The sequence below is a fragment of the Oryza brachyantha genome, chromosome 3 (assembly GCF_000231095.2).
Source record: "Oryza brachyantha chromosome 3, ObraRS2, whole genome shotgun sequence".
NCBI classification, from domain to species: Eukaryota; Viridiplantae; Streptophyta; class Magnoliopsida; order Poales; family Poaceae; genus Oryza; species Oryza brachyantha.
The window spans coordinates 24,656,825-24,683,432 of NC_023165.2; the positions used below are offsets into that span (position 1 = coordinate 24,656,825).

General features: G+C 42.9%; 2 protein-coding genes across 3 annotated transcripts; one reads left to right on the forward strand and one right to left on the reverse strand.

Moving 5' to 3' along the window:
* Nucleotides 1-1,487: 1,487 nt before the first annotated feature.
* LOC102703026 (BEL1-like homeodomain protein 4) lies at nt 1,488-12,103 on the forward strand. Of its 2 annotated transcripts, none has more exons than XM_015834570.2 (5): nt 1,488-2,153; nt 2,438-3,832; nt 5,186-5,571; nt 6,884-6,944; nt 11,293-12,103. In XM_015834570.2, the coding sequence occupies exons 2-5, from the start codon at nt 2,513-2,515 to the stop codon at nt 11,854-11,856; spliced, it is 2,331 nt and encodes a 776-aa protein (XP_015690056.2). In that variant the 5' UTR covers nt 1,488-2,153; nt 2,438-2,512; the 3' UTR covers nt 11,857-12,103. The 2 variants fall into 2 exon arrangements, with proteins under 2 accessions (XP_015690056.2, XP_040378492.1); XM_040522558.1 differs by lacking the exon at nt 1,488-2,153 and adding an exon at nt 2,172-2,355.
* A 7,350-nt stretch (nt 12,104-19,453) lies between these two features.
* LOC102704785 lies at nt 19,454-21,025 on the reverse strand. Its single transcript, XM_006650479.3, has 2 exons — nt 20,806-21,025; nt 19,454-19,733 (listed from the first exon to the last, which is right to left on the reverse strand). Exons 1-2 carry the CDS (start codon nt 20,958-20,960, stop codon nt 19,658-19,660), a joined length of 231 nt encoding a protein of 76 aa, XP_006650542.1. The 5' UTR covers nt 20,961-21,025; the 3' UTR covers nt 19,454-19,657.
* Between the last annotated feature and the right edge of the window lie 5,583 nt (nt 21,026-26,608).

A 26,608-nucleotide genomic window follows, 5' to 3' on the forward strand; every position in this document is an offset into this window, starting at 1 on the left:
GGGGTGATCGTTTCGCTCCTTCAGAATAAATAAATCTATATAATATATATATATATATATATATTCTTAATGATTACTTTATCTGTTTTGATTTATTCATGTATTGTCTAAATTAGGACAAAAGGTCTTATAATATGAAACGGATGGAATAAAAGCTAAAGCTACAAAATAAACTACGATAAAAATCTCAAAATCAAGTTTAAATTTAAGATTAGTAAAAGTTAAAAGATAAGCTGCTTGGCTTACTTGCTGTGTGTCTGTGTGATCGAGCTAGCAACAGCAAAGCTCTATCTCTCAGCTGCCAATCAATAGATTAATCGATTAAATCCTAGTAGTGTTGCCATCACTCTTAGCTTCAGGTCAACACGACGAGGAGCAAAGAAAACAGGAAAGAAAAAGTAGCTGCTGGGTGTTTAATTTGTTAATTAATTAGTGCTAGTACGTACTAGCTAGCTGCTTCTGTTGGAGAGATGGAGGGATTAATTAGGCCTGCACATATTAGCACCGCAGCATGTTAAATTTAGCTCAGTTTTACATTACATTGCGTTATTTAACTTTACATTACGCTACCCCTCGTGGTTGGGATTGATCAAGCAGCAGGAGATTTCGTTTTCTGGTTCATTAATTAGGGAAAAAAGAGAGAGAGCTCCAGCCACTAATTAAGCCTAGCTTGATTAGATATTTTCGCTAGATCGATCGATCGACCAATCGATCACAGTATTTCTTTTTTCTTCTTCTCTTTCATAAAGCAGAGATGCAACATATGGCGCCCGTTAGACCTACCTATCATCACTGCACACACATGAAAGAAAGTTTTAACATTTGCTGGGGTCAATTCCCCCTCGATCCTCTTCCAATTAAGTGCTAGTCAATTTGAAACGAAAAGGAAAAGCTAGAAAGATACAGAGAGGGACACCTCCTCCTCCTCTTCTTCTTCCTCGCTTTCTTTTCGCGTTTTTCACCATCGCCGTCGTCGGTATCACCTTGTTGCCATATATAAATATTAACCTACTCTTGTTTGCAAGACCTGAATTCCATCAAGCCCTTTCTGCTGGATAACAACACGAGAGACATAGCTAGATATAGCTAGCTATATAGACATAGAGATGGAGTACTCCCTCCGTTTTTTTAATTAACGCTCTTGATTTTTAAATCTACATCTGACCATTCGTCTTGTTCAAATATATATATATTATTGATTACTTTGTTATGATTTGATTTATTATAATTTATAATTTTGTATATTCAATAAAAGTATTAAATAAAACGAATAATCAAATAAGAATTTAAAAGTCAATGAAGTCAATTGAAAAAAATCACAGGGAGTACGTCGCATGGGTACATGCACACAGGCGTTGATAGCTAGCTGCAAGATGCTGCTAGCTAGTGCAGTGAAACACAGTATCAATCACTAGCATAGCGGAGATCGAGTAGCAAGGAGGAGTACAGTACAGTAGTACACTGATCATGTTAGGAAAAAAAATTGGAGAAGAAAGCAATAGGAGGAGAGGGGGGACAAATAAAAACAAGGGCACGACATCACCAGCACCAGCAATAATAACTTAACCATAACACAACAACGACGCCGATTATTAAACGTACTAGCGAAAGAATAAAAGAGACGATCGAGAGGAAGCTATAGCAGCTAGCCGATACCAAAGAAGGAGAAAGAGAGAGAGAGCAAGTAGAGAGAGAAATAGAAAGAGAAAGTAGAGAGAGAAAGTAGAGAGAGAGAAACAGCGACCTTTTGCTCCAAGCTTTGGGTTTGGGCTGTGTCCAATTCCAATATCAGCAGCAGGAGGGATCAGCAGAGAGAAAAAAAAATTGCGATTTTTTTTTATGCAACCAGAAGCAGCAGCCAGCAGTGGTAGTACTGGTAGTATATTAGCGTCCTTGCACTGCCCTTTGCGTCGCTCTTCTTCTTCCCTTTCAGAAGGCGATTGTACAAGGCTGCGTCTGTGCCCGACCAGACAGGGGCAAGCTAAGCAAGCTAGGGAGGAGAAAAAAATATAGAGTTAGTCACAGCTCAGGGCAGGGAGAGACAGAGAGAGAAAGAGATTTTTGAGAGAGAGACAGACATGGAGAGGAGGTCTCGGAGGCAGCAAGCCTTTCACTCCCTCACCGAGATAACGATGTGTTCCTCCTCATCTTAGGTAAGCAAAATTAACGCGTCCAGCGAGCTGAGGCGGAAAAAAAAAGCTATAGCTCTAGCTGTCTCTGTTGATTCGGCTCGGTTTGATTCGATTTCGAGATGTGTAGATGTGTTTGTTAGGACATGGGAGATGGGAGGAGTAGGAGTTTGGAAAAAAGAGATCTTTTTTTAGTGCAATTCGATCGAGTTGTTGTGTTCTTCTGGTTGGGATTGCTTTTATTTTTTCTTCTTCTTTTGGAATTCATTTGATGATGCCGTGGTTGCTGCTGCTGGTGATCGGCTCAGGTTGCTGCGGAGGAGGAAGAGGGGTTTCTTGGCCGGAGGAGCACCGCCGACGATGGTGACAGTGGCGCCGCCGGCATGGGAATAGCGGCGCCACCGTCTCAGCCAGGGCAGACCACCACGTTCGTGAGCCAACCCACCAAGAGCTGCGCGGCGATCCGGCCGGCCACGGCGAGTTCTATGTCCCACTCCCAGGGATTCCACCAGGGCAGCAGCGGCGTCTTCGGCTTCTCCTCCGATGCCTTCGACCGCCCCGGCTCCAGCCAGGACCAGCAGCACGAGCAGCAGCAGCACGTGGCGCAGCAGAGCCGCCGCGACAAGCTGAGGGTGCAGGGTTTCGACCCGGCGGCGGCGGCGGCGGCGGCCGCGGCCGCCGGGCATGGTTTGCTCCCCATCGAGGGCGACGAGCACGCCGAACCCGCTGCCATGTACGACCATGCTGAGGCGGCGGCCGGGGCATCGAACATGCTCTCGGAGATGTTCAACTTCCAGTCGCAGCCGCCGACGGGACCCTCCGCCACCGAGCTTCTCGCCAGCCAGATGAACGCCAACTACCGGTTCGGGTTCCGGCAGGGTCCGGGAGGGGTTGCCGGCTTGGCCGGCGGCGAAGGAGGTTGGTTCGGCACCGGAGCGGCTGGCCGGACTGGGTTGGTGCTCGGTGGGGCCAGCTTGGGTTCGTTAGGTGAGACGTCGTCGCCGAAGCAGCAAGGCGGCATGGCTGGCCTCGCCACCGACCCGGCCGCCGCTATGCACCTCTTCTTGATGAACCCGCAGCAGCAGCCGTCCCGGTCATCGACGTCGCCGCCGCCGTCGGACGCGCAGTCGGCTATCCAGCACCACGAAGCGTTCCAGGCGTTCGGCGGCGCCGGTGCACCGTTCGCTGGCGGCGCGGCCGGAGTTGTGGAAGGCCAGGGGCTCTCCCTCTCGCTCTCTCCGTCGCTGCAGCAGCTGGAGATGGCGAAGCAGGCGGAGGAGCAGCTACGAGTCCGAGACGGCGTGCTCTACTTCAACCGGCAACAGCAGCAGCAGCAGCAGCAGGCGGCGGCGTCGGTGCAGCAGCTCCCGATGGCATTGCACGGCCAGGTCGGCGCGATGGGGCAGCAGCTTCACGTCGGCTACGGCCCGACGGGCGTACCCGGCGTCCTCCGTAACTCCAAGTACACCCGCGCGGCGCAGGAGCTCCTCGAGGAGTTCTGCAGCGTCTGCCGCGGCCAGATCAAGGGCGGCCGCGGCGCCGCCTCTGCTCCGAACCCTAAGGCCAGCAAGGGCGGCGGAGCCTCCAGCTCCGGCGCCGCCCAGTCACCCACGTCGGCGTCCAAAGAACCGCCCCAGCTCTCCCCCGCCGACCGGTTCGAGCACCAGCGCAAGAAGGCCAAGCTCATCTCCATGCTCGACGAGGCACGTACCCACCACCGCCAACACACCCCCTCTCTCTCCTCTACCTCTCCTGCATGCATGCCTGCATATATTCTCCTCCTCCTCCGGCCGCCACCGCCACCGCCGACACATCGACGACGTAGGTAGGGCTTCCGTTTCTGTCTTCTACGAGGTGTCATCCTCCCCGGCCTTCACCGCCGCCGCCGCCAATGGCGCAGCAGGTGGCGGGAGAGAATCAGAAAGGCGGCGGCGGCGGCGGCTGTGTCACTGCCAACCTTTTGGTTGTCGTCACCGGCGCGAACCCCAAGAGATACTGAGCCCATATCCCCCAATCATTCATACCAACACCCTCCCAAATTTTCTTTTTCTGCGCGGTTGTTGGCGCCGTGATTGATCGACGCCATTTTCACCCATCCACTCATCGTCTTCGTCGTCGTCGCAAACCGAATTGTTTAAGCTGCATTTCTCTTTCCATATCGTCTTTCTCCGCAAGGGGAAAGAAGTACGGCCCCCCTTTCCGCCATAGCCGCTAATAATATCATAATCTTGCATAGGCGTCACTGCCAGGTGAAAGTCTTTTAGATGGGAGTAAGATACTGGCTACTTGCATGCGTCGTGAAAGCTAGCTTAATTATGATTCACGACGAGCCATCGATCGATCAGTTTGTCAAAGCTAGCTATAGCTATTCGTTCTTCGAATTGCACTGCATGCACAAAAAGGCTTGATTAATTGATTTAATTACATTTGTGATCAAGTGATCAGTCGTCACATGTTTGTGGCGAATGACGATCATATCGATCGCAGCTAAGCTAAGCTAGAGCACACGAACAAAACATGCACATGCGAGTGCTAGTTGCGTGGGTGTGCAAATGCGATGGATGGGTAGCTATTCTCCAAACGCCGGTGGGCCTCGGCGTTCGTTTTGTTCGTAGCTTAGCTAGCTAGCTTGCATGCACCCAGTGTGTGTTTTTTTTTCTTCTTTTCTTTTCTTTTTCTCTCGTAATAATTGAGCCAGCGACATATGCTGTCTTAACTTCTGCGCCCCAATTTTTGTTTCTTTGTGTCTCCTGCCGATCCTCATCCTGCACACCATGCATCTATCTATCTATCAGATTATCAGAACTTCAGAAGTAGTTTATTTGTTACCTCGATCGAGTAATTATCTAGTCTTGTTCATCATTCTTTTACGTTGAGATGAATATCATATCACTCGTGGCTAGCTCGATCGGTAGTTGAGTTTAATGGAGGATTAGAAGTTTCGAATTTTTACAGGTCGAGGTGTACGTACGAATGAATGATTGATTATATGAACATATATATAATTGATTTGGTTGGGGTGGTGATAGTGATGATGGAAGGATGGATGGATGCAGGTGGACCGGAGGTACAACCACTACTGCGACCAGATGCAGATGGTGGTGAACTTCTTCGACTCGGTGATGGGGTTCGGGGCGGCGACGCCGTACACGGCGCTGGCGCAGAAGGCCATGTCGCGGCACTTCCGGTGCCTCAAGGACGCGATCGCGGCGCAGCTCCGGCACACCTGCGAGCTCCTCGGCGAGAAGGACGCCGGCACCAGCTCGGGTCTCACCAAGGGGGAGACGCCGCGGCTGCGCGCCATCGACCAGAGCCTCCGCCAGCAGCGCGCCTTCCACCACATGGGCATCATGGAGCAGGAGGCCTGGCGCCCCCAGCGCGGCCTTCCCGAGCGCTCCGTCAACATCCTCCGCTCCTGGCTCTTCGAACACTTCCTCCACCCGTACGTCCTCTCTCTCTCTCTGCACCAATGGCGGCGGCTGGCCGGCGAGAACTCCATACTACTCCATAGAGCTCGAGCTCGAGCTCGAGCTGAGCTGCATTGCCGTACGTACATGGCGACATGGTGGTAGCCGGTAGGAGCGAGTAGCAGCAGTACTACCACCACACTGCACTCATCACGGGCAGCTTCTGCTTTGCTTTTGCTGCTGCTGCTGCTCTCTCGCCTCTCTTTCTGGTTAGCCGCTGCCGCTGCTGCTACGCTTTAGCAAAAGCAGTAATTTTTTCGAGATCTACGCTAAATCAGGGGCAGCAGGAAGCATGCCGGGGACTGTGCGCCTGCCTGTGTATATTCCTCCTCTCCTTTTGCCCTCGTCGCCGTCCTCCCGTGGATTTTACCTTTCCCATCATTGCAGAAATTTACCTTTTTTAGTTTTACTGCGGTTAGTGCACAGGCTGCAGGAGGACGACGACGACGACGATACTGCCTGGGCTGCCAGTGTACGTACGCACGCACGTAGCAGCAGCAGCAGCAGCACAGGGAATTCTCCCTCTCTCGTCTCTCCTTTGTGCTGAAGCCTTTGCTGCTAATTGCTTTGGAGCCCATGCAAACAAAAGCTTAATTAGCTCGATCAGCTACACGCCTACCTGCACGTACTCGATCTGCTGCATGCAGCTGCAAAATATTCTGCATGCCTGTCTGCCTAGGAGCCTTTCTGCAATGCCTTGCCGTGCCACGCATGGTGCTAGTATCAAATTCATTCATCAGGCAGCAGCAGCAGCATGGTCTAGGTTTCTGATCAGTACTGAGCTTTTTTACTAGCGTTTCAGGCTTTCGATCAGCTCTCCCTTATCCTGGCTGTAAACCCAAATCTGATACCCTGAGTACGTATGGCTCATTCACTTTGCCATTGCTGTCAGCAAGAGAATCAAGATGGCAGCTAGATTGGAATATATCTAGGAATCCGTTTGCTCCTTGTTGCTGTTGGCATGCATACACACACGCATGAATAATAGTGCAGCAGAGTGGTGACATGTACAGACAGTGTTCGTGCATAGATACCCAGTGTTTTGTGCACAATATAATGCGTATATGATTGGTGAATAGTAGTGGTGCTCCTGCACCTGCAGAATAGTGCAGCTGCAGCTGCTGTTCTGCATGCTGCTGCAGTCGTGAGCTAGGCAGCAGGCAGGAGATAGTGCATGCAGAGAGAGCCAAGTAGCTAGCTATACTAGCAAGATTAGCTGCAAGAAATGCAGCCTTTGGTGAGTGGTTTTTTCCTGTGTGCTCACGCGTGGTTTCCCGTGCTTTGCAGGTACCCGAGCGATGCCGATAAGCACCTGTTGGCGAGGCAGACCGGGCTGTCCAGGAACCAGGTTTGTACACTTGCTTGCTGCATGCAACTGTTGCACTGTGTGGAATATATGCAGAGTCATTCTTTTTTTTAAAAAAAAATATCTCTCTTGGATTTGATCATGGATAAACCAGGAGGAAATTAACTAAGCAATTACAAGTATTTTATAGGTAAACTAAAATTCTTGCTTCATTGTTAGCGGTTTAAAAGGGTTTTTTTATCGTCTTTGAGAGGTACCAAAAATTTAGTGTAAAACTATGATACCAAGATTTTACACTAAAAAATGTGATAATTTGGGATACTTTTTTAAGGACGTTAAAAAAGCTCGGTTTAAAAACCAATAGTGTGAAATAGACCACCATTAAAAAAAGATAGGTAACTCTGAATTTAAAATTATGTTTGACTGATAAAAAATTAAACTTTAATTATGACTGGTAAGTCAATAAGCAGACGGTAAGAAAAAATATATCTAGCTAGACACCACAGTGTTGGCATTGTTAGCAGCTTGTGTTTGTTCGTTTTGCTTGGTTCCATTTATTTCTGCTCAGCTCTAAAACGTGCAGAATGAAGATAAGTGGTGTTACTGTGCATGCTTACATGCATGCAGTTTCTTACCCGTGAAGGGTAAAACCGGGCCCTTGAGAATATTACCTTCCCTCCCCCTTCAGTCCTCAGATTAATGAAAGAGGATCAAAGTAGACACAATCTAGTCGGAAAAAATCACCCAAAATAATTAATTATAATGCTCGATCATATGCTAAAATCATTCAATTTCAGTAAAAAAAAATACTTGTAATTAGTGCAGATAGGAACCATATTGCATAGGCCTGTTAGTTCATCGGCTAGCATGGCCTGAGTTTGAAGGCGATGGAAGGAGACGAAGATGATCACGCTAAAATGAGGATGCTCGGTAGTAAATTGTTTATTACGTATTAGTTTCTATAAACTTGAAAAACAAATTAATATGATTTTTAAAGTAGATTTAGATATATCTTAAAAAAACACACCGTTTAATTAGCAGTGTATGAAGCTGAGAGTTTTCATTCTATTTTGTCCCATTGAACGGGGGTATTTAATTATTTATCACTCCTAGTAACCGTTTAACAATTTACTATTCTCTGGGTCTATGATATATAGGTTCAGGACCCACATGTCATATGCCATGGCAAATGATTAAATATCCCGTTGAGCGGAGTTTTCATTCTAGCAGTAGCTAGCTAGCACACAACAGGGATACACAGGTGCCTTGCTAGAGATTGAGTTAATTATCATTCATTAGTGGATATTCCTTAAATAATTGGTTCCAACCCAGTCTATTGTTAAGGTAAAAATTAATATAACTACATTACCGCGAAATTTAGATACGTACAACTAAGAAAGTCTCAAATTCAGCGTCAATATTAGCCCATGAATATTTTAAAAAAAACAAGTGAAGGACAAGTACTATATGCCTGACCTATCCATAAACCGATATAGGCACATAAACTACCACCGTTGTTTATTTTACCTGTCAATTTGGAAATCAACATTGTTTTCACGTGTCCATTGTTTTACCATACATTTTTATCATTATGGATTAACATAAATACTACTAGCTACTAAAAATTCTACAAGTACGCTTGATGATAAAGCTGTATTTTTTTATTCTCAAATTAATGTGTGAGATTTTAAAAGTGAATTTTGGTGGGGTACCACTCTAGTCCACAATTTTCATGCTAGTATGATTTTTTTCAAAACTATTTTGCATTGTATTCGAGAGAGAAATGTATACAAGCAGTTGTCCCATTAAGAGTCCCTTACACTCATTATTGGGGGATATGTGTGAGGGGTACTGTAGCTCTCTTCGTATCCCTTATCTCAGTTCGTCTCTCTTTTGTTTTCTTCCAAGCCGTGGTCCCTTCACAAGTGCCATTCATGTCCCAGCCACTCCTACATATGCATGCAGTACTATTTACATTGATATAGAATCATTTTTTCCCCAAGGAATCGACATGACAACTTGGACCTATGTATTCCATGACTTCTTGGTACAAAAGAATTCCTCTGCTCTTGCCCAATGTGACAACGCAAGAACGGTCCCAGACACTTCAGCTATTGTAGTGACCCCTTCCAGTCCTCTTAAGCAAAGCTTTATATATGCATGTGCATGTGGGCATGCATAGCTAAATTGATCCTCATAATTAATTTTGTTTTTGGATTTTTTTTGTCCTTGTGCTTTTATAACAGTAACTCGACCAATCAAGGCAAAACATCTGAACTCCTGCCTAGCTATTCGAGGAAAACAACTCTCTCATGGTGTACCAAACAATTAATACTAACTAGCTAGGAAAAAATATTTAGTATATATATATGGGTTAATTAATTAGGTATATCTTCGGTTGCATCGTATGAACAACAATTATTGTGCCCAGCCAGTAGGTACACCAATGATTCCAAGTCCTTGTGTGGTATATATCCAATAAATTGTTAATGTATGTAGCTAGCTAAGTGCTGAATCTACTTTGATCCATATGGAAGGATATCTCTCCTTTAAAATTGAACATTTGGTCTAACTTTCTCAGCGCAAAAATTGTTGTTTTTAAGAACGCTTTGATTACATCTACCTTGTCAACATTGTGTGTATAACTGCAAAGCACTTAATAATAATAAGCAACTACTGGTACACTTTTATGTAACCAACCATGCATGACTTCATCTTCAAGCCAAATGCCTAGTTTGTCCATACGTTTTAGTTTATTTGTCTTTAGTGCCATCTACTTTTAATTCATTTTCAGAGTACCTATGTGTGCAAATTAATAATTAAAGTAGATAGCTAGGAAGATTGCTTGAAAGAACAGAAAAGTACTGTTTTTACTTGACTATCTCTGCAAAGAATGTAAAAGTAACTAAAAACGTTTTATTGACCACACATGATCGATGGTTTCGGGTATAGTTTACAGCCAGTTGCGCTAGCTGTAATGCTTGCGTTTCTTTGCTTGTTTAACCAATAAAAGTAGAGTATCATTTCTCCTCTGTTATGTGCATTCATTATTCTTCATGATCAAGAAATTATGATACTTGGAAGAATATTTTACCCTTTTCTCCAGTAGCACTACTTTTGTTTTTATGGCTAAAATATAGTAGTATATAAACTAAAAATGTTTCTATAGATGACGGCTCAATATGTACCTGATGAAGTGCCATCATCATCGAAATGACTAATATAGATTTTACCAGTTTATAGTTGATATTGTTAGGTGAACTTAAGTTTATTTTAAATTATTTTACAGCCAGCTGACACGAAAATAAATATTTCATTCAATTTTAGTAATTTACGCCTGCCATGAATACACATCCTGAAGTTGACTAGCTTAGTTTTCTGATTAGAAATAAGCTCATTATTTTCGAGGGACTTGTGCAGTTTGAACCAATAAGGAATTCAGCAAAGGATTTCATGTGCCCCACCATATCCTTAGGAGCCGTTACAGGATATTTTCATTTCTAGCCATAGTAGTTTAAAAAAAAGTTAATTTGCCAGAACAGAACTAATACTCGGCATATATGATATGAACTTAAATAACAACTGTTTAAGTCAAGCTACTAATACTAATTTATAAGTTCAAATAACTAAATAAAAAATAAATCAGCTTTGATAAGCTTCAGTGCTATCAAGTTAATTATATTTATCAAGTTTACAGTTGTTGTTTTCCATTTAGCAAATAAATTTTTGCCTAAAAATAACTCAATTATCTGTGCTAATTAGTACTGTTCACATGAGCTAGGGGTATCCATTATCATGTCATTTCTCTCTCTTTACCATTTCACCATGCAAAAGTATGTACATATCTGCACACATACCCATCCAAAAACCAGAACAACTGCACATGTTACAAAAAGAAGTAGATCACCAAAGCAATATTGGGACACAAATGAAACAAGACAGAAGGTCTGTTCGAGGGAGCTTCTTCCAGCTGCCCCAAACGGTTCACAGCTTCTGAGAATCTGTAGTTATAGATTCTAAAAAATGAACTAAGAATCTAGTAGCCGGAGAAACTGGGTTTAGAAGCTGTTATAGATTCTCAGAAGCTGGCTACCAAACAGTTACTTTTCAGAATCTAAAACTTCTCCAAACAGGCCCAAGAAGATAAAACTAAAAACATGACAGTTAGGACTGAGGAGTTGCCTAGCTAGCAGTAGCTCGCATTGTGTTAGCCCTAGACGTCCCTGCACACACGCATGCATGCACGAATGGCGCCATTGCCCATGCATGATGCATGGTCCATGCACGCATGCATGCCCCCCCCCCCCCCCCCCCCCCCCCCCCCGTACGTGTGGTACTGTCTCTCACTGCAATAATTCCTTTGGTTGGATTTTCGATCGATCAACTGCAGGTCTCCAATTGGTTCATCAACGCCCGTGTCCGGCTATGGAAGCCCATGATCGAGGAGATGTACCAGCAAGAATGCAAGGAGCTCGAGGGCTCCTCCGGCGCCGGCGCCGGCGGCCCCGAGTCCGGCAACGACCCCTCCGGCGCGGACGACACGCACTCCCCGACGACCACTGGCGCGCAGTTCTCGCAGCAGCAGCAGCACAGGCACCAGCTAGAACACGGCGCGTCCAGCGGCGCCATGCCGCACAAGCACGAGCCTGGCGTCGCGGGGACGTCCTCGTCTGCGGCCGCCGCCGCCGCGGCCGCGGCGGCGGCGGACGCCGCCTTCGTCGGCATCGACCCGGTGGAGCTCCTCGGCGGCGCCGACGCGCACGTCGGCGCCGCGGACGACCTGTACGGGCGGTTCGAGCCCGGCGTCAGGGTGCGGTACGGGCCCGCCGGGACCACCGCCGGCGCGGCGGCCGGCGACGTGTCTCTCACGCTGGGCCTGCAGCACGCCGGCGCGGGCAACGCGGGGCCCGACGGCGGCGGCCGGTACTCCTTGCGAGACTACAGTGGTTGCTGATCGATTCCTCATACACCCTACCCATGATTTGGCTCATCCATCCATCCATACGCATTGCATGCACTTGGAGAGTAGAGAGAGAAAGGCAGCGAGATCTAGAGAGAGAAATTTGCAATGGTGGTGCAGTGGCTGGCTGGAGGTGATGGATCATTATGCATGCTGCATGGGATGGATGGATGGGATATATTAATATAAGAGAACTCTCCTTCTTCTTCTTTTTCCAGCAAGATGATTCTTAATTTAGCTAGATTAATTCCTTTAGTTAGGCATTATTGTTGGGGGGGTTAAGGATAATTTGTATACAGGAAAGAAAGATAGGAAGTGTATGTTATAGATTGTTTAGTCACACATTCTGTTTGCTCTCCGTTGCTTGCCCCTCTCTGCATCTTTTGTTTTTGTCAGTTTTTGGTTTTGGTGTACTTATAATTAATGTTCTTTCCCTCTCTGTAACTAAACATAAGAAACACATACATACATACATACGTAAATACATATATATATTGGTAAACATTGGGATACATATATATGTGTGTATTCACATACTTGGCAGAAATATATTGAAGATAGAGAAACTCCGGTACAAGAGGGTGGCCATGGTTGGCTGGCATGCATGTAACTGCGAGTTGTGCGTGCATCTTTTCCTTTGCCCCATCTTTTTGAAACCAATTGATGCCATGTCGGCTGGGGTACGATCGATTTTCCTTTCGAATCCATATACAGCACCCATTTTGTGCTTTTATCTTGTGGTTTTGGGAATTAAAAAAAGGCATTGCAGAGAGTATACAAATTGCATTCTTTTAATGAATTAAAACACTCACGAAAATAAAGTGGCTAAATATTTAATGGGACGATTTGAGAGAGCTCTCAATTTAACCAGGAAAATCCAATTGTTAATTAGGTGTACCGATGCTGGGTATTGTTTAGGCGAATTGTATTATCATGAATGTAGACCGTATGAAGAATTTGTACATGTTAAATAAAAGATGCCAATAATCCTATGGAATAAAGTAGTTTAGGCTTACTAAACTTTAATATTGGAAATAATAAATACTCCCTCCGCCCTAAACTATAAAACTTCTAGAATTTCAAATTTGTTGCAAAATATGACAAATTTTACAACTATATTCTCTTTTCAACCAATCGCAAGCTTCCATCACTAAATTTTTCACCTATTTCACCTTATTTACCAATCAAAACTTTCCTCATTTAATTATACCAACTTTCTTAATACATGTGCCTAGGCCTCCGGAGAGAATATGAAGCTACACATATCTTGGACTCTCAACTATATTTTATTTATCCCAAAATAAGATCAACGTATTTTGGGACGAAGAGAGTATTATAAATTAATTCTAAAATTTAAAATTAATATTTTGCTGCTTGTAATTGATGTGTACTCTTCTTTTAGTGTAAGCCGTTAGAATAAAAAAACAACGTATGCATTTAGTATGTGATTAAAATTTTATTATTTGAGATAGGAGGAATATCATGTGTAAGGGGATGCTGGACAGGATGACAAACTAATATATACTCACTCAATCCGACAATAAATTCATTTTCTCATTTAACTTTTAAGTAGAAAGATGATTTTTTTATGAGACGGATGAAGTACTAATTAGCTGCTTCTAGGAAATTTACATATTACTAAAAATATCAATTTTACCATCATTAAGAAAGTACCAGGAGATACTATATTTTATATTTTTCTAGTGTAAAATTTGGTTCCTTAAGGTATTAAAATTTTAAGTGTACATTTTCGTACATAGAAATATTTTCTCAAAGATGGTTAAATTTTCCTAATAAAAATGACAAAGGCATGACAACCAAAGTAATACTATGTATTGTTTAAATCCTTCTAGAATATTTATTTTGTATGGAAGTATTGTGTTTGACAAGGACCAATATCTATATCAGTTTTTTTTCTCGAATGCGCAAAAGATTTGCACGCCAATATCTATATCCGTCAATTGCATTTTAATATTATTTTTTATTCTCTTGAAAATTTTCTATTGTAGAATGTTTGTGATATGTATTATAATTAATGATATTAACTTGTTTTCGTTTTTTTTTGGTATCCGGAAAACTAGAATGCAATAATTGTTAGGCCAAATTTTTACTTTTTCTTGTCACATACACGCATGCATAGGCCCCATTCCACATGTGCACCACACGTGAGTACATTTTCTTATCACACACTCAAATAGATAAAGTTCAGTGGTAAATCCTCGATCTTACTAAAAACATCATTTAAGATACACCTACGTATATATATATAATTGTGGGCTTTACGAATCAACCCTGGTCAGTTGCACCACTTGTTGGATAACTGGCTTGCGAGGGAGTCAGCATGGGGAGTGATCAAGAAAGAAACATATAAATTAGGTAGAGCATTAATAATTAAATATGTATATATATAACAAGAAATAAACATATAATTAGATATCATTAATAATTATAAGTGTATATATATATATATATATAATATAGATGGTTGATAGTACTATATTGCATTAATGTAGCAATTGTCGTTTTGTCTCAGAAGAAGTTGGGTTGTCGTATAATTTGTGGCCCAGCTGGAACATCCGTACACATCAATAATGAATTATCCACACAGCTTAATTGATTCCTCCAAGAGAAAGGTTAATTAATTAATCGTAATTAGCTCCTCAAGGACAAAGGATTATTTAACCAGCTCTAACCCGCACATGTTTGTATACAAGCACTAATTAAAATTAATCTGAGTGGCACCCAGTCACCCACACATGCTAGCTTGCAGGAGTGTACCAAAAGTGCTTCTGATCATTTGTGATAGAACAGCGCGCGCCCGATTTTTAAAGAAAAATGGACGTCTGGTTGCCGGTTTGTAGGTGATTTGTTCCGAACTTTATCTTTTTGTTTCCGTTTATATTTATAAGCTAAAATTTGAATTTTGAACCTTAAAGTTAATTACAATTAATTTTGTAACTTTTTTCATCATAGTTTTTTTTTCAAACTTTTGCTATTCTATCGGCAATGAAGAACATATATAAAAGTTTCACTAATAAATTACTCCCTCCATCCCTAAATATTTGACACCGTTGACTTTTTTATACATGTTTGACCGTTCGTCTTATTTAAAAAATTACATAATTATTAATTATCTTTATATCATTTCGTGTATTGTTAAATATATTTTTATGCATATATATGGTTTGACATATTTGACAATTTTTTTAATAAGACGAATAGTCAAACACGTATAAAAAAGTCAACGACGTTAAACATTTAGAGACAGAGATAGTACCTTTTACTTATAAATACGTCGTTTCGCTCATGGAGATTTCTCCAAACCGCCAAGAGATGGCCGGGGTGCGCGCAAGCGTGGTCGTCGAGGCGGGTGATCGAGCCGTATCAATGCGGTGCTCGAAATTGTGGTTGGTGGATCGATCCATCGATCGGCGTACGGCTGGGCGCCGCGGCCGCCGGGACAGTGGCGCATGTAGATTCTGATGGCCGGCGGCCGGCGCGGACGACGATCGAATCAATGCGCGCAAACGCAGCAGCAGGCAAGTGCCAACCACGCAACGAACGCCCCCCTTTTCCTTCTCTGTCCAGAGTCTCTCTCTCGATCGATCGTCGACCTTGCGATTGGGGCTAGCTAGCCAGCCATGGATGGACCACCACGCACGTACGTACCTTGTTGCCTGCCTGCCCTTCTACTTCGGCCTGGACCGACGGACCGACAGCACTAGCTCTATACTGCTAGCAGATAACTCAATGATGGCATTGGGCATTTGGCCGCCTAGCCGGCTGGCTGATCGATCATCATGGGGAAAGCGCTAGGTAGATCTATATGATCTCAGGTGATCAGTGGATGCCTAGTCGTTGTTGGTTACTCGCTCCGTTGTAAAATAAGTTTATTTTCTATCTCTCGGGTACCGATAAAAAATATTTAAAAAATGTTCTACGTTTATTATAAAACCTTAGCACATACATATCTGCCATCGCCTCTCTTAGTAGACCACTGGGCTACCATTCGTAAGGGGCCCTTGGTAGACGATTTGCAATGCCACACCATCTCTGGCCACATCCTGAGGTCCGCGCCTATAATTTTTATGTTTTATAAATTCTGGATTTACCTTCTGAATTGTGGTGTTTGAATTTGTGAATTTAAATATGGTTGAATTCTATTTCTACTCCTTCAATTGCAAAATATAGCAGCATAGTACTACGATTATACATGACCTAGTGCTATAAATCTGGACGGGTATGGTGAAAATATATCCAGATTCATAGCACTATGTGTTGTTTAATTATAGTACTAGGTATGGACATATTAGTAGTACTAGGTGATGTCTAATTATATTACTAAGTTGTTATATTTTGAGACCAAGATAGTATGCATTTGAAATATTCATATTTTGATTATTGTAGGGTTAAACTAGGTATTAACATGCAGTGTGTGTGTTAAAAATAGAAGAGAAAAAATAAATGGAAGTTGTTGCTGGAGTTGAAGGTATTTTTGAAGGTCCTCGGTAGCCAGGTAGCGCTCTAAAATTGAGACTGTTGCACGAGATGCCCTTAGTCTTTAGAGCAAGTATAATAGCAGGCTGTAAGCCGGCTAAATGCTAAGATGGAATAAAGATAAGAGGAGGGAGGGGAGAAGCGGGTCGTAAGTTTACAACCGGCTCAGGTACAAAAACTAATATATTCTGTGAGAGAGACAAGTGTGTTTCGCTGTATGAGTGATCTAAGAGAATGCTACAAAGAATATTAAAACCAGCTTGTTAGCTATATTATTGGCCTCGCTCCTAAAGGGTGTGTTCAGTGTGAGTGCTTGCGGAGAGAATCTACAGAGGACGTACCGTGCATACAAAGACAGCACAAGTCGATTTATTAATTCTCTGGAGCCAAACTGACGGATGACGATCAGATCAACTAAATATAAGCACAGTGCCATGCAAGCAGCAGGCCGTAGTAGAAAGTAAAAATGCTCCTGTTGAGACCTTCCATTTCAGATTCCTTGGCACCACCTGCACACAGTCATCAACCGGTCAAGTCTCCGGCCTGGCGAGCTCTGAATGGGTGAATAACCGGGCACAATTTCCTCAGATTTGCTGTTCCAACCGCTCAACACTGTGCCGTGATCAACAGCAAGGCTATCTAATGGGGTCTCGTCCTTCACCGATCACATCACCCGTCCTAGCATGCAAACCCTTTTCCGGGTCACCAACATGGCATGATGATTGCAATCCTAACTACACCACCAACCAAGTGAAAAATGGACACACTGGCTTATGCTACCCGTGATACACACTGTCAGAAATAACTCTCTTTTGGAGCACAGAAATTAATTTGAAGTTTCCTGCTGATTTGTTCAAAAAAGGATTTAATTACCACAAGAATCACACTAACCCCGGCCCGTTGTTCCAAAAAGACAGACATATTTCAGGACGGTTCTTGCAGAGAGGTTGTAGTACGTGGTGGTATGAAATTCAGGTTGGTTTTCAGGAATAGTTAGCTCAGGTAACGGCAGGTGGTACTGCTGCATGCGGCAACCAATTTGCTGGACATCATGCATGGGACATTGTGTTTTTTTCTTCAGCCTGCAACAGAACCTTCGGGTACAGTTGCAGCTCACTTCTCCACCAATCAATGGACCATCCATTTGCCTTTATCATCATCGATCGATTGCACAGATGACAGATGAGACGTCGACCCACCATCTGGGGCTTCGGCCAGTACGTACTAGACGCACACACTGATCACTGCACCAAACGCCCCAGCAGGCAACAACTCGCATTGCAGTGCAGTATCCTACCTCTTTAGAGTTTAGAAAGAACAAAGTGTGTGACAGTACGACACACCGATCATCTCCTATATATGTTGTGAACCAAACACAGTAGCTAGCAGGCCAGCTCTTTCTAGTGGTGGACTCTCATTCTCGCACGAATTTTATAGGGTTCATACAAGACTTGTTAGTTAGAGCTTCTTCAGAACAGTAAGAATTTTACAAAATCTCATATGATTTAGTTTAGTTCCCTCACAATTAATCCCTCTAATTTTTATTCAATCTGAAGAAGCCATTAACACATGGATTTTATAGGATTTTCACACGAATTAATTCAAACCAAACAGACAATTTCCTGAAATATTAAACAAACCAGAAGATTTCATTTCTCATTATATTTGGACCCCCATATTCTGACTCCAATTCTCCCTCCGATTCTAAAAACATCCCGTCACCCACTCACCCCTCGAATCCTTAGAAATATTACTTTAAATTAAACACACTCAAGAATAGCAGCAGCAAGCAAGAAAGTTAAACATGGGATCTAGGGTTATGAGTGGCCTACTTGGATGTACCGGAGGCGACAGAGATCGACGTCCCGTCCTCCTCCTCGATCCGTCAATCCAATGCCTCGTCTCACGCGTCGTGGTGCGGAAGAAGGGCTCCGGTCTTCCGCATCGACGCCGGTGGCGAAGACGACGGCGCCGCCGCCACCGCCGCGACGACGAACGTGGGAGCCACCTTTTCAGAATTCAGGAATAGTTTTGTCCTCCATATGTAACTGGGCTGTGCGAATTTGTGGAGCCTGACCGGGCTAAAAGGATGGGCTTCAGCCTAATCAGCACGGGCCTCAAGGACGTCACGAGCCCCTTTCCGGCCCATGTAAAACGGGCCGAACGGACGTTGTAATCCGGTTCCGGCCCTTATACTGTGGGCCTCACGATCCCGTTCTGGCCCAGATATAGTACGGCCCCACACGAGCTCCGAGTTGCTCAGTGGCAGCGTGGCTATGGCTTCTTGATGATTCCTGGCGATGCGATTGCAGACGTGTTCCTTCACACACTGCACTGCACCAAAGCAATTAAGCAAAGTTGGAATATTTCAAGACCATTAGGTCCATTTCCCCTTTTTTTTAACTCACCTCAATAAGTTACCAGTTTGATTTTGATTGAGATTTGGAGCTAGGTTGGCAACTCTCTAGTCTCTACAGCCTAAACGGCTAGCATTTTGTCCTCAGATTTGCTGTCAAACAAGAAAAAAAGGGCTATCCTGCTGCCCTCATACAGCTATGAACTGCGGTTGAATCAAACGAGCTGACTGTTTCAAGGTGAGGAGAAAGCTCATCGTATCATACACAAGAAATGGGGTACACAATATGCATCCTTAATGCAGCATGCTGCAAACCATTTTCATTTCACTTCACTGTCCATAATCCGCACTGGAATTTTATTTCACTTCAGACCCTTTTGCGTCAGTTGAAACTGACGAATTGGTGGGTTGTCTGTTTTTTGTGATAGCTATTAGCTATAAACAAATAAATTAACTCCTACAAAGTTGAACAGTTAAAGAAAAGTATTACAACAAAATTTTTGTATGAAGCACATTGATTAAGAGCTTGGGAAACATTCAAATGAAAATCCAAGATCCAGAATCAGGGCCAAACACTGGTTATACTTATACGTCAAAATGATTTTTTGTTTCTCCAAAGAGATGTTTCAGCGGATGACACTGGAACTTCATTTCACTTAAGGTGCTTACTACGGTTGATGAAAACAGAAGTTGTAATATGTAAAGTATGCAACTCAAACTATGTCAAATCCACTCCTCTGAAGAAGGAAACAATCATGTCTGCTGCACTGGATAAAATATACAGCTGTCCACACATTAACTACCTCCCTTATATTTTGGGATGGCGGTAGTATTAGAGTGCACCTTATTTTACGAGCTTTAGATCTTAAGGTCCTCAAGAAGAAAAGAAACGCCAATTAGTTGCTACATTCATTTTCTACATCTACACATCGCCAAAACATTTCAGTGCCCATCTTCCTTTGGCTTCTCCTTTGGAATCTCCCCGTTCAGTTTCTTGGGAGGCGCGTCTTTTGCTGACCTGCAACAAAATCAATTTTCATAAGGATTTGCAGCATGCATAAAACATTCTGGTCAAACAAATCAATAGCATCAGGTGCTATGCATTTGAAGATTTCAACCATTATTCAGTAAAATCATATTGCCTTGACAGTCAGATGAAGATGTTTTCATTCAGAACCCAGAATATGCTAGATAAAAACCTAAGGAAGTTTTCGCTGCATCTTTCTACAAACCGAACAGTTTGTTTTGAGGAAATAAGAGCTCCTGCATCACGAGCTACATGACGATACACTCAGATAAACTTTTACAAACTGCGGAACAAACAATTAAAAATTGTAATTTTCTGTTCAGACTAATTTATATGAATTCTAGCCCATAAATTAAATATGCAGCTAGAGTGCACACAAATATAAACATAGCGTATTGTACAGTTGAAATTTGCACAGACGGTGCTTCAAAAAAAAAAAAGATGTGCATACATTTTTAGCGCAGAACAGCTGCACAATTAACTTTCTCTTGTTAAGAACTGTCATTCCCACCGTGGTATGACAATTCATCTCTTACAGACACATTGTCATATTCTGCTGCGTCTATTCTACTATTCCGCTCAAACCGTTAACTACACAACTCTGACCATGCTGCGCTGATTCAGTGGGAAATCTTCAAATAGCATACTCCGTAGTAATCTGCTATAGAACGTACACGCGCCACCCAATGAAAAAGGGCTGCAATAGACACCTCAAGGGCAAACTATTATAGGCAGAATCCTAACCCTATGTTTTTCTGAATCAGAATCCTAACCCTAAACTACTATAACCATGAATCCATGATCAAATTATGAGTCCATGACTCTGTATCCAAGCAAACATCGATACTTCGAAGGGATCAACTGAAATCAAACTTAATTCGCCTTGGGCCCTAGCCCCATCACAGTTCAAATTCACCAACCAAATACTCCTCCTATGAACCAGCGATTGCCTCAGGAAATAATTAAAAAAAGTCACCGCGAGGCATCGAGATCGTCTGCCACCCCCCAGCAAGTCACCCCTCATTTCATCCCATCAGCGCCTACGGCAAACAGGCGGATTTACCTGGAGGCGGCGGAGGCGGATTCCTCCTCGAGCCAGGCCCGAATCTGGCGGGCGTTGCGGCGGAACGTGGCGCCGGACTTGCGGATGTCGGTGGTGAAGAGGAGCGCCGCCGCCCCCAGCGCCGCCACCGTCAGCACGAAGTTGGTCAGCGCCATCTCTCTCTCTCTCTCTCTCTCTCTCTCTCTCGCCCCTCGCTTGCCGGCGGCGTGCGGCGGCTGGACTGGACCGCCGAATATTACCCCCCTCGATTCCGGATTCGCCATGTCTCTGGGCCGGGATATGGGCCCATATTCTGCAGGCCCAATTTACGGGGCCCGCTATTTGCTAGGCTCTGAGGTCAAATCTGGCAAGATAAAACTGTACTTTTGCTTCCTGGTTATTGCCAAAGTTTGATCTTGATCGCTCAACCATAAAATCGGATACGAAAGCTCATCAACTACTAAAATTGATTTATTTAATACTTTTCTCTAAATGGTTTTATCCTATGCAGTATCTGTGTGACACATTAATATTCATTTTATATTATAAAACTTTTTAAATTTGTCTAGATTTATTTATATGTTAATGTATATGTCTTCTTAGGATGAGGAATTTTAGAGGACTTTCACGGTAACCAACCGGTGTTACGTGTGGCACTGATTTTCTTTCACTAACGCGTGGCTCCACCGGGAGTGTTCTCTAGTTCATCTGGTATGGTACTCCTACTTAGCTGACACAGCTCGACATGCCAACTTTATTTAATCATACATCATGTCGCATTCAACTTTCAAGTGCATAACGGAATGCACGTATTTGCACTCAACAAGACGGACATGAGCTGCTGTTGAGCTCGTGTAATGCATCGTTACCGATTGCTTCTATGGAGTAGAGGTTAAAGAAAGCCACACGACTCAGGGGCGGAGCTGCTTGTATCGACGAGATTCCTAGAAAAAACTTTAGCTAGAGTTTATCAATTTTCACTATATATGTATTTATTTTATTTAAATTCAGACACTCTACCAATTTAAATCTAGTTTAAAGCACTGAAAAAATAAATAAAGGGTGCATCTATATTTTTCTCTAGATTCGTCCCTAGCCACCCGTAGACAGACAGCTTGATGATCGGATGGCGTGTAAGGTACACACACCTGTTAAAGCGTTGCAACTGCACGCCTGCCTCACTGGATTATTCCTGTAATCTAATCCTACTGGTACGGCTAAATTTTTAGTAGAGAATAAAAATGTATATAATGTATCAACCTAGCATCTTATCGATCGACCGGTGTCCTTTTTATTGTTGGGATTCTGATGAGCCCATCTGCCCATGATTGATCATTCTTAAACATAGGGCATCAATAGAGTTGATCAAAGGCTGTCCTTTTTGTCTCTTGCCAAACAAGCCTCAGTAGCATCAATGGAGTTGATCAAAGGCTGCAAATCGACATTTAAGTTTCAATTTTTGGCTGATTTTGATGTCTGCACTTAGTGTACCTGCAGGCTCTTGATTACACTGCATGTTTGCCAAACTTTTACGTCCACATTGCCGGCACTGTTCCACATTAACTGTCGCCCCTGATTAACTTTGTCTTACACTCAAGATCCTGTGACATCATAAATACTTCTAGTGTGACCATCCTAAATATGAGTAGGGGTTCATCAGTGATGGCCGTAGGCTATAGGAACAAGGCATGTTAGTTCCAAATGACACTGTAGAAGAATCTGAAACAGGCAGCTGTACCTTGTGTGGATATGGTTCAGAATTTTCAGACACAGTGTGCTCAATGCTAGGCTAGGTATGGGGTTTGAGATCACAAGATCTTTGGCACCAATAGGACAGCGACTAAACATGGCAATTTCTGTGTAGACATTTCCACAGCTTGCTATAATACCATTACAGTATTTGAGAAAACCAAAGTGTACCTTGATCAAACCAAACCAGCCAATTGGCAGTTAGAAAATGCAGCATACTTTAAGCTATCTCCAGCTCTGAATATTGATACTTTTCAAGGTACAGGTCATCAGCAACCTTGTAGTCTTGTATGCATAGTCCTTCTGTCGCCTAACAGCTGAGCTTACCTGACAAACCACAACTTCACACGCAAAAGCAGCAAGTAATCAGTCACCTAAAACACACCCATTTTCATTTAGCTGCAGGCCGGCCTAGACCAAATCAAACATGGCAAGGTTTACATCGCCAAATCGTCGGCGACAACAATGTCAACTCGCCGTGCCGGCCAAGGTGAGAGAGTTCAGAGTTTCAGACTGAAAACCACCGTGGAATTAAGCAGAGGCAGTTCAGCTGAAAACATGGCTCCTGCTGCAGCTGCTGCTGGTCAGACAGATGACAAACGTGCAAACGCATGTATGATCAGTCGATCGAGCTGTTCGTCAGGCAGGCAGAGTGGTGGCTGCTAGGTCATCAACAACTACCAGAGGAAAGACGCATCGGCAAGCCATTGGCCCCATGCCTAACTTCTCCTCTTCCTCCTCACCTCATCTCATCTCCCGTTACGTATACCCTCTTGCAATTTGCATTTATAATTTTTCTTTTTCCTTTGGCCGTGTGATGCATGCTTTGCCTTTTTCTCCCTGCGAGAGAGCAAGGCAAGGCAAGGCGAGACATGGACGTCTCAACCATTTCTACCTATCATTTTCTTCTTCTTCTTCTCCTCCTCGGTTTGCTTGCGCCTCGCCGTGTCCTCGTCGCTGCTCAGGCTATTAATTCAGCTCGATGTCTGCATGTTTCCCTGTACATTTTTCAGCCATCTCTTGATGAGTTTGCGTTTGAGGGGTTCTTCTAGCAGCTGGCTACATATATGAGAGGATGGTTAATTTGCATTTGGGAAGCTATGCATGGATTTTTCTTTCGGCTGGGAGAGTGCGATGTTGGCATGGTTCAATCAAACCGAGCAAACTTATGCAGTAGCTAGTGCAGGGATGTTCAGTATGGTTTGTTTGGTCTGATTGAGCCGTGCCAATATCACAAGCTTGCCTAGCTTAATTACGTGAAGTAGTGTGAGGATATGTTATGTGATAATGGGATGATGCTCCCACAAGGTATGTGTGTCGTGTATTTGTGCCCATTATTTCGCTTCCTGCTTTTTATAGTTGAGTTTCTTTTATGTTATTTACACATAACTTTCAGAATTACGGTATTTCAAGATTTCAGATTTAAGTTTCACTTCTATTTTCAAAGAGGGAGTTCATGTATGGGGAGGTTTTAGCCAGTGATAGAGTGCCTCTCGTCGACTGGCTCGAAGCAAATTAACTAAATTAATTAGTGCAAGGTGGTCAACTGGAACTAAAATGTTTAGAGCCATGTGAAAAATCATGGCTTAAAATACATTAGTATCTGAGAAAGAAAACTTCATTTCTATTAAAAAAACTTAGATATTAGAAAAGGACCTAGTATCAATTAAATAGGTAAAATGAGACTTCGAATCCAGACCGGTTAGCCCACCATCTCGTGAAGCTAGCCGAAAGACCCTGGGGCGGCCCTAGCATTGAGAGGTATTCTATGTTGTTGGGTTTGTGCATCATCATTCTCTTTTTCACGCCCTTTTTTTTTCAGTTGAGCAGTTAGTATCTTTTTGTGCATGCTTTGCTGTGTATTGAGAGGTCCAACTTGATGTGTTGGTCCGGAAAAGACTAGCTAAGGTTTGATGCCTTCGATCAAATGACCCAGCATCTGTACCTAACCTACTAGATGATATGACCTAAAACCTGCAGAGAGTTGTCTGAATGTCTGATCAAGAAGCACACCGAAGCCTTCTGTTTTCAGATACTATAATGCCATTGACCTGACGCTTCATCTGTCAACAGCATCATCGGACTCTTCAGGCTGTGCTAAAAGGCATCCTCTCCTCTCAATGCCCATTAGGGAGGCCCAGTTAACACCAGCTTATAATGGGCCATTAATAGACTCAATGCAGATGATAAACAGTGATGATTACTGATGGTAAGAGTAGTCCTGCAGCAGAATTCTACAGAACAATAAAATCAAGCGCCTTTGCTGGTTGTTACTGTATCTTAACTAGTTGAGCTAGTTAGGCAATTTTACAGTACTTGACTAAATACGGGGAGATATCAAAATTACGGTACTTGAGTAAATACGGAGTGATATCAAAATTTTAGTGTAAAATTTGGTACCAACTCAAATACTGTAAAATTGATTTGCATAGTTACATTTGCTACGGCAACGTGCATTAGAGAATAGACAATGGTATCTCTAATACTTCTATTCTAGATCTTTATTCATTCACCTCCAGAATAGGCAATATAGGTAGAACTGTTCGAGTGTGAACATTTCAGTTTTATGTTTCGTACGAAAAGAAGCAGGAGAAGGAAAATCCACACAGATGTAACAGGAAAAAGAAAAACAGAGAGACAGCAGCTTGAGCATCCATACGCCATTGTTCTGTTCGCCCTCCTCCATCTTGGAGCTCCGTTCTGCCACCGCTGAGGCAAGCAACCAGCAAGCCGCGTGCCGAGCAAGGAGGGCGACGGTGGGTTAGTCCGTTGGCGCAGTAATAGCAGTTGTATGGTTGCTACGTGCATCGAGCCATCGATAAGGCAATGGCGACGGCGATGGCTGCCCATCATTCTCAGGCTGCGTTCGGTAAGTTCACTTACCGACCTCGTTTCCGCGCGCACGTTTTTTAAACTTTTAAAATAATGATATATTTTTTATAAAAATTTTTTATAGAAAATTTGTTTTTAAAAAACCATATTAATTTATTTTATATTTTTAATAATTAATTAATTATATACTAATCTATTATTGTGCATTTCGTATCAGTGCCTGAGTTAATTTATACCCACCACCAGCCGAACGCAGCCTCGGTGAGGCGACGAGGAGTCCGCTCAAGCCTCGCGGAATTAGGTCTGTGGCCACAAGGGCTAAAGGGCCGATCTATAATGCTATATAGGGCATGGGTTTCCAGTAACCCGATTTAGAAAATTTTTTAGTCACAGTTTATCTATTTTTATGTATAGGAATCACTCTTAAGTTTCAATCCAAACTAAAACAACTATAGCAACTTGAACTCAATTTTTACTAAAACTAGCTATATGCACGTGCGTTGTAACGGAACTATATTTGATAAAAAAAAATAGTTAGCGGTTGGTGCAGCTTACTAGGCTGAGGTAGCCGTCTGATATAGTTGACATGTCAAATATCTTCCTAAAATCAATGAGACTTTCTTCTTAAAAATGTAGCAATAACAATGTTATAAGAAAAATATTTTAGGGTATCTAGTGGTAGTATTATACTACCAGTATAATATATTTGGATCATTGATCTATAGGAGGATATAAGTGCTTTACTAACTCATCAATTACGGGTAGTTTTGGTATTTAGGATTCTATCCATTCTTTACATCATATAGCTTTCTGTCATATTCTACCTCCGTCCCGAAATAAGATCATTTTCGTTATTTGTTTTGACTATTCGTCTTTTTTGACTTTTTTGCGATTAATATTTTTATTCTTACTAGATAATTTACTAGATAATAAAACATGAATAATACTTTATGTGTGACTATTTTTTAAATATTTATACAAATTTTTCAAATAAGACAAATGGTCAAACGTTGGCATGAAAAAATAAAAAATAAAGTTATTATTGGACGGAGGTAGTACTTAACAACAAATCCATTTATGGGAAGAAATATACGATTTTACCCCTATGTCTTATTTTTTAGACCATTATGTCCCTTTATGTTTCTACTGCAAAGCGATGTGGCAGTAGAAATAGATATGAACTTTTTGATAAAAATAGATCAATAGTTCAAATTTATTTTTAGTACCCTACCATTAAGATGTC

Excerpts from the sequence above, each read along its gene's own strand:
- LOC102703026 (XM_015834570.2), top strand. The coding sequence starts at position 2,513 with ATGGGAATAGCGGCGCCACCGTCTCAGCCAGGGCAGACCACCACGTTC. Across the intron at positions 3,833-5,185 it reads TCATCTCCATGCTCGACGAG|GTGGACCGGAGGTACAACCA; the intron begins GCACGTACCCAC and ends GGATGGATGCAG. Across the intron at positions 5,572-6,883 it reads TTCGAACACTTCCTCCACCC|GTACCCGAGCGATGCCGATA; the intron begins GTACGTCCTCTC and ends CGTGCTTTGCAG.
- LOC102704785 (XM_006650479.3), bottom strand. The coding sequence starts at position 20,960 with ATGGCGCTGACCAACTTCGTGCTGACGGTGGCGGCGCTGGGGGCGGCG. Across the intron at positions 19,734-20,805 it reads TCCGCCTCCGCCGCCTCCAG|GTCAGCAAAAGACGCGCCTC; the intron begins GTAAATCCGCCT and ends ATTTTGTTGCAG.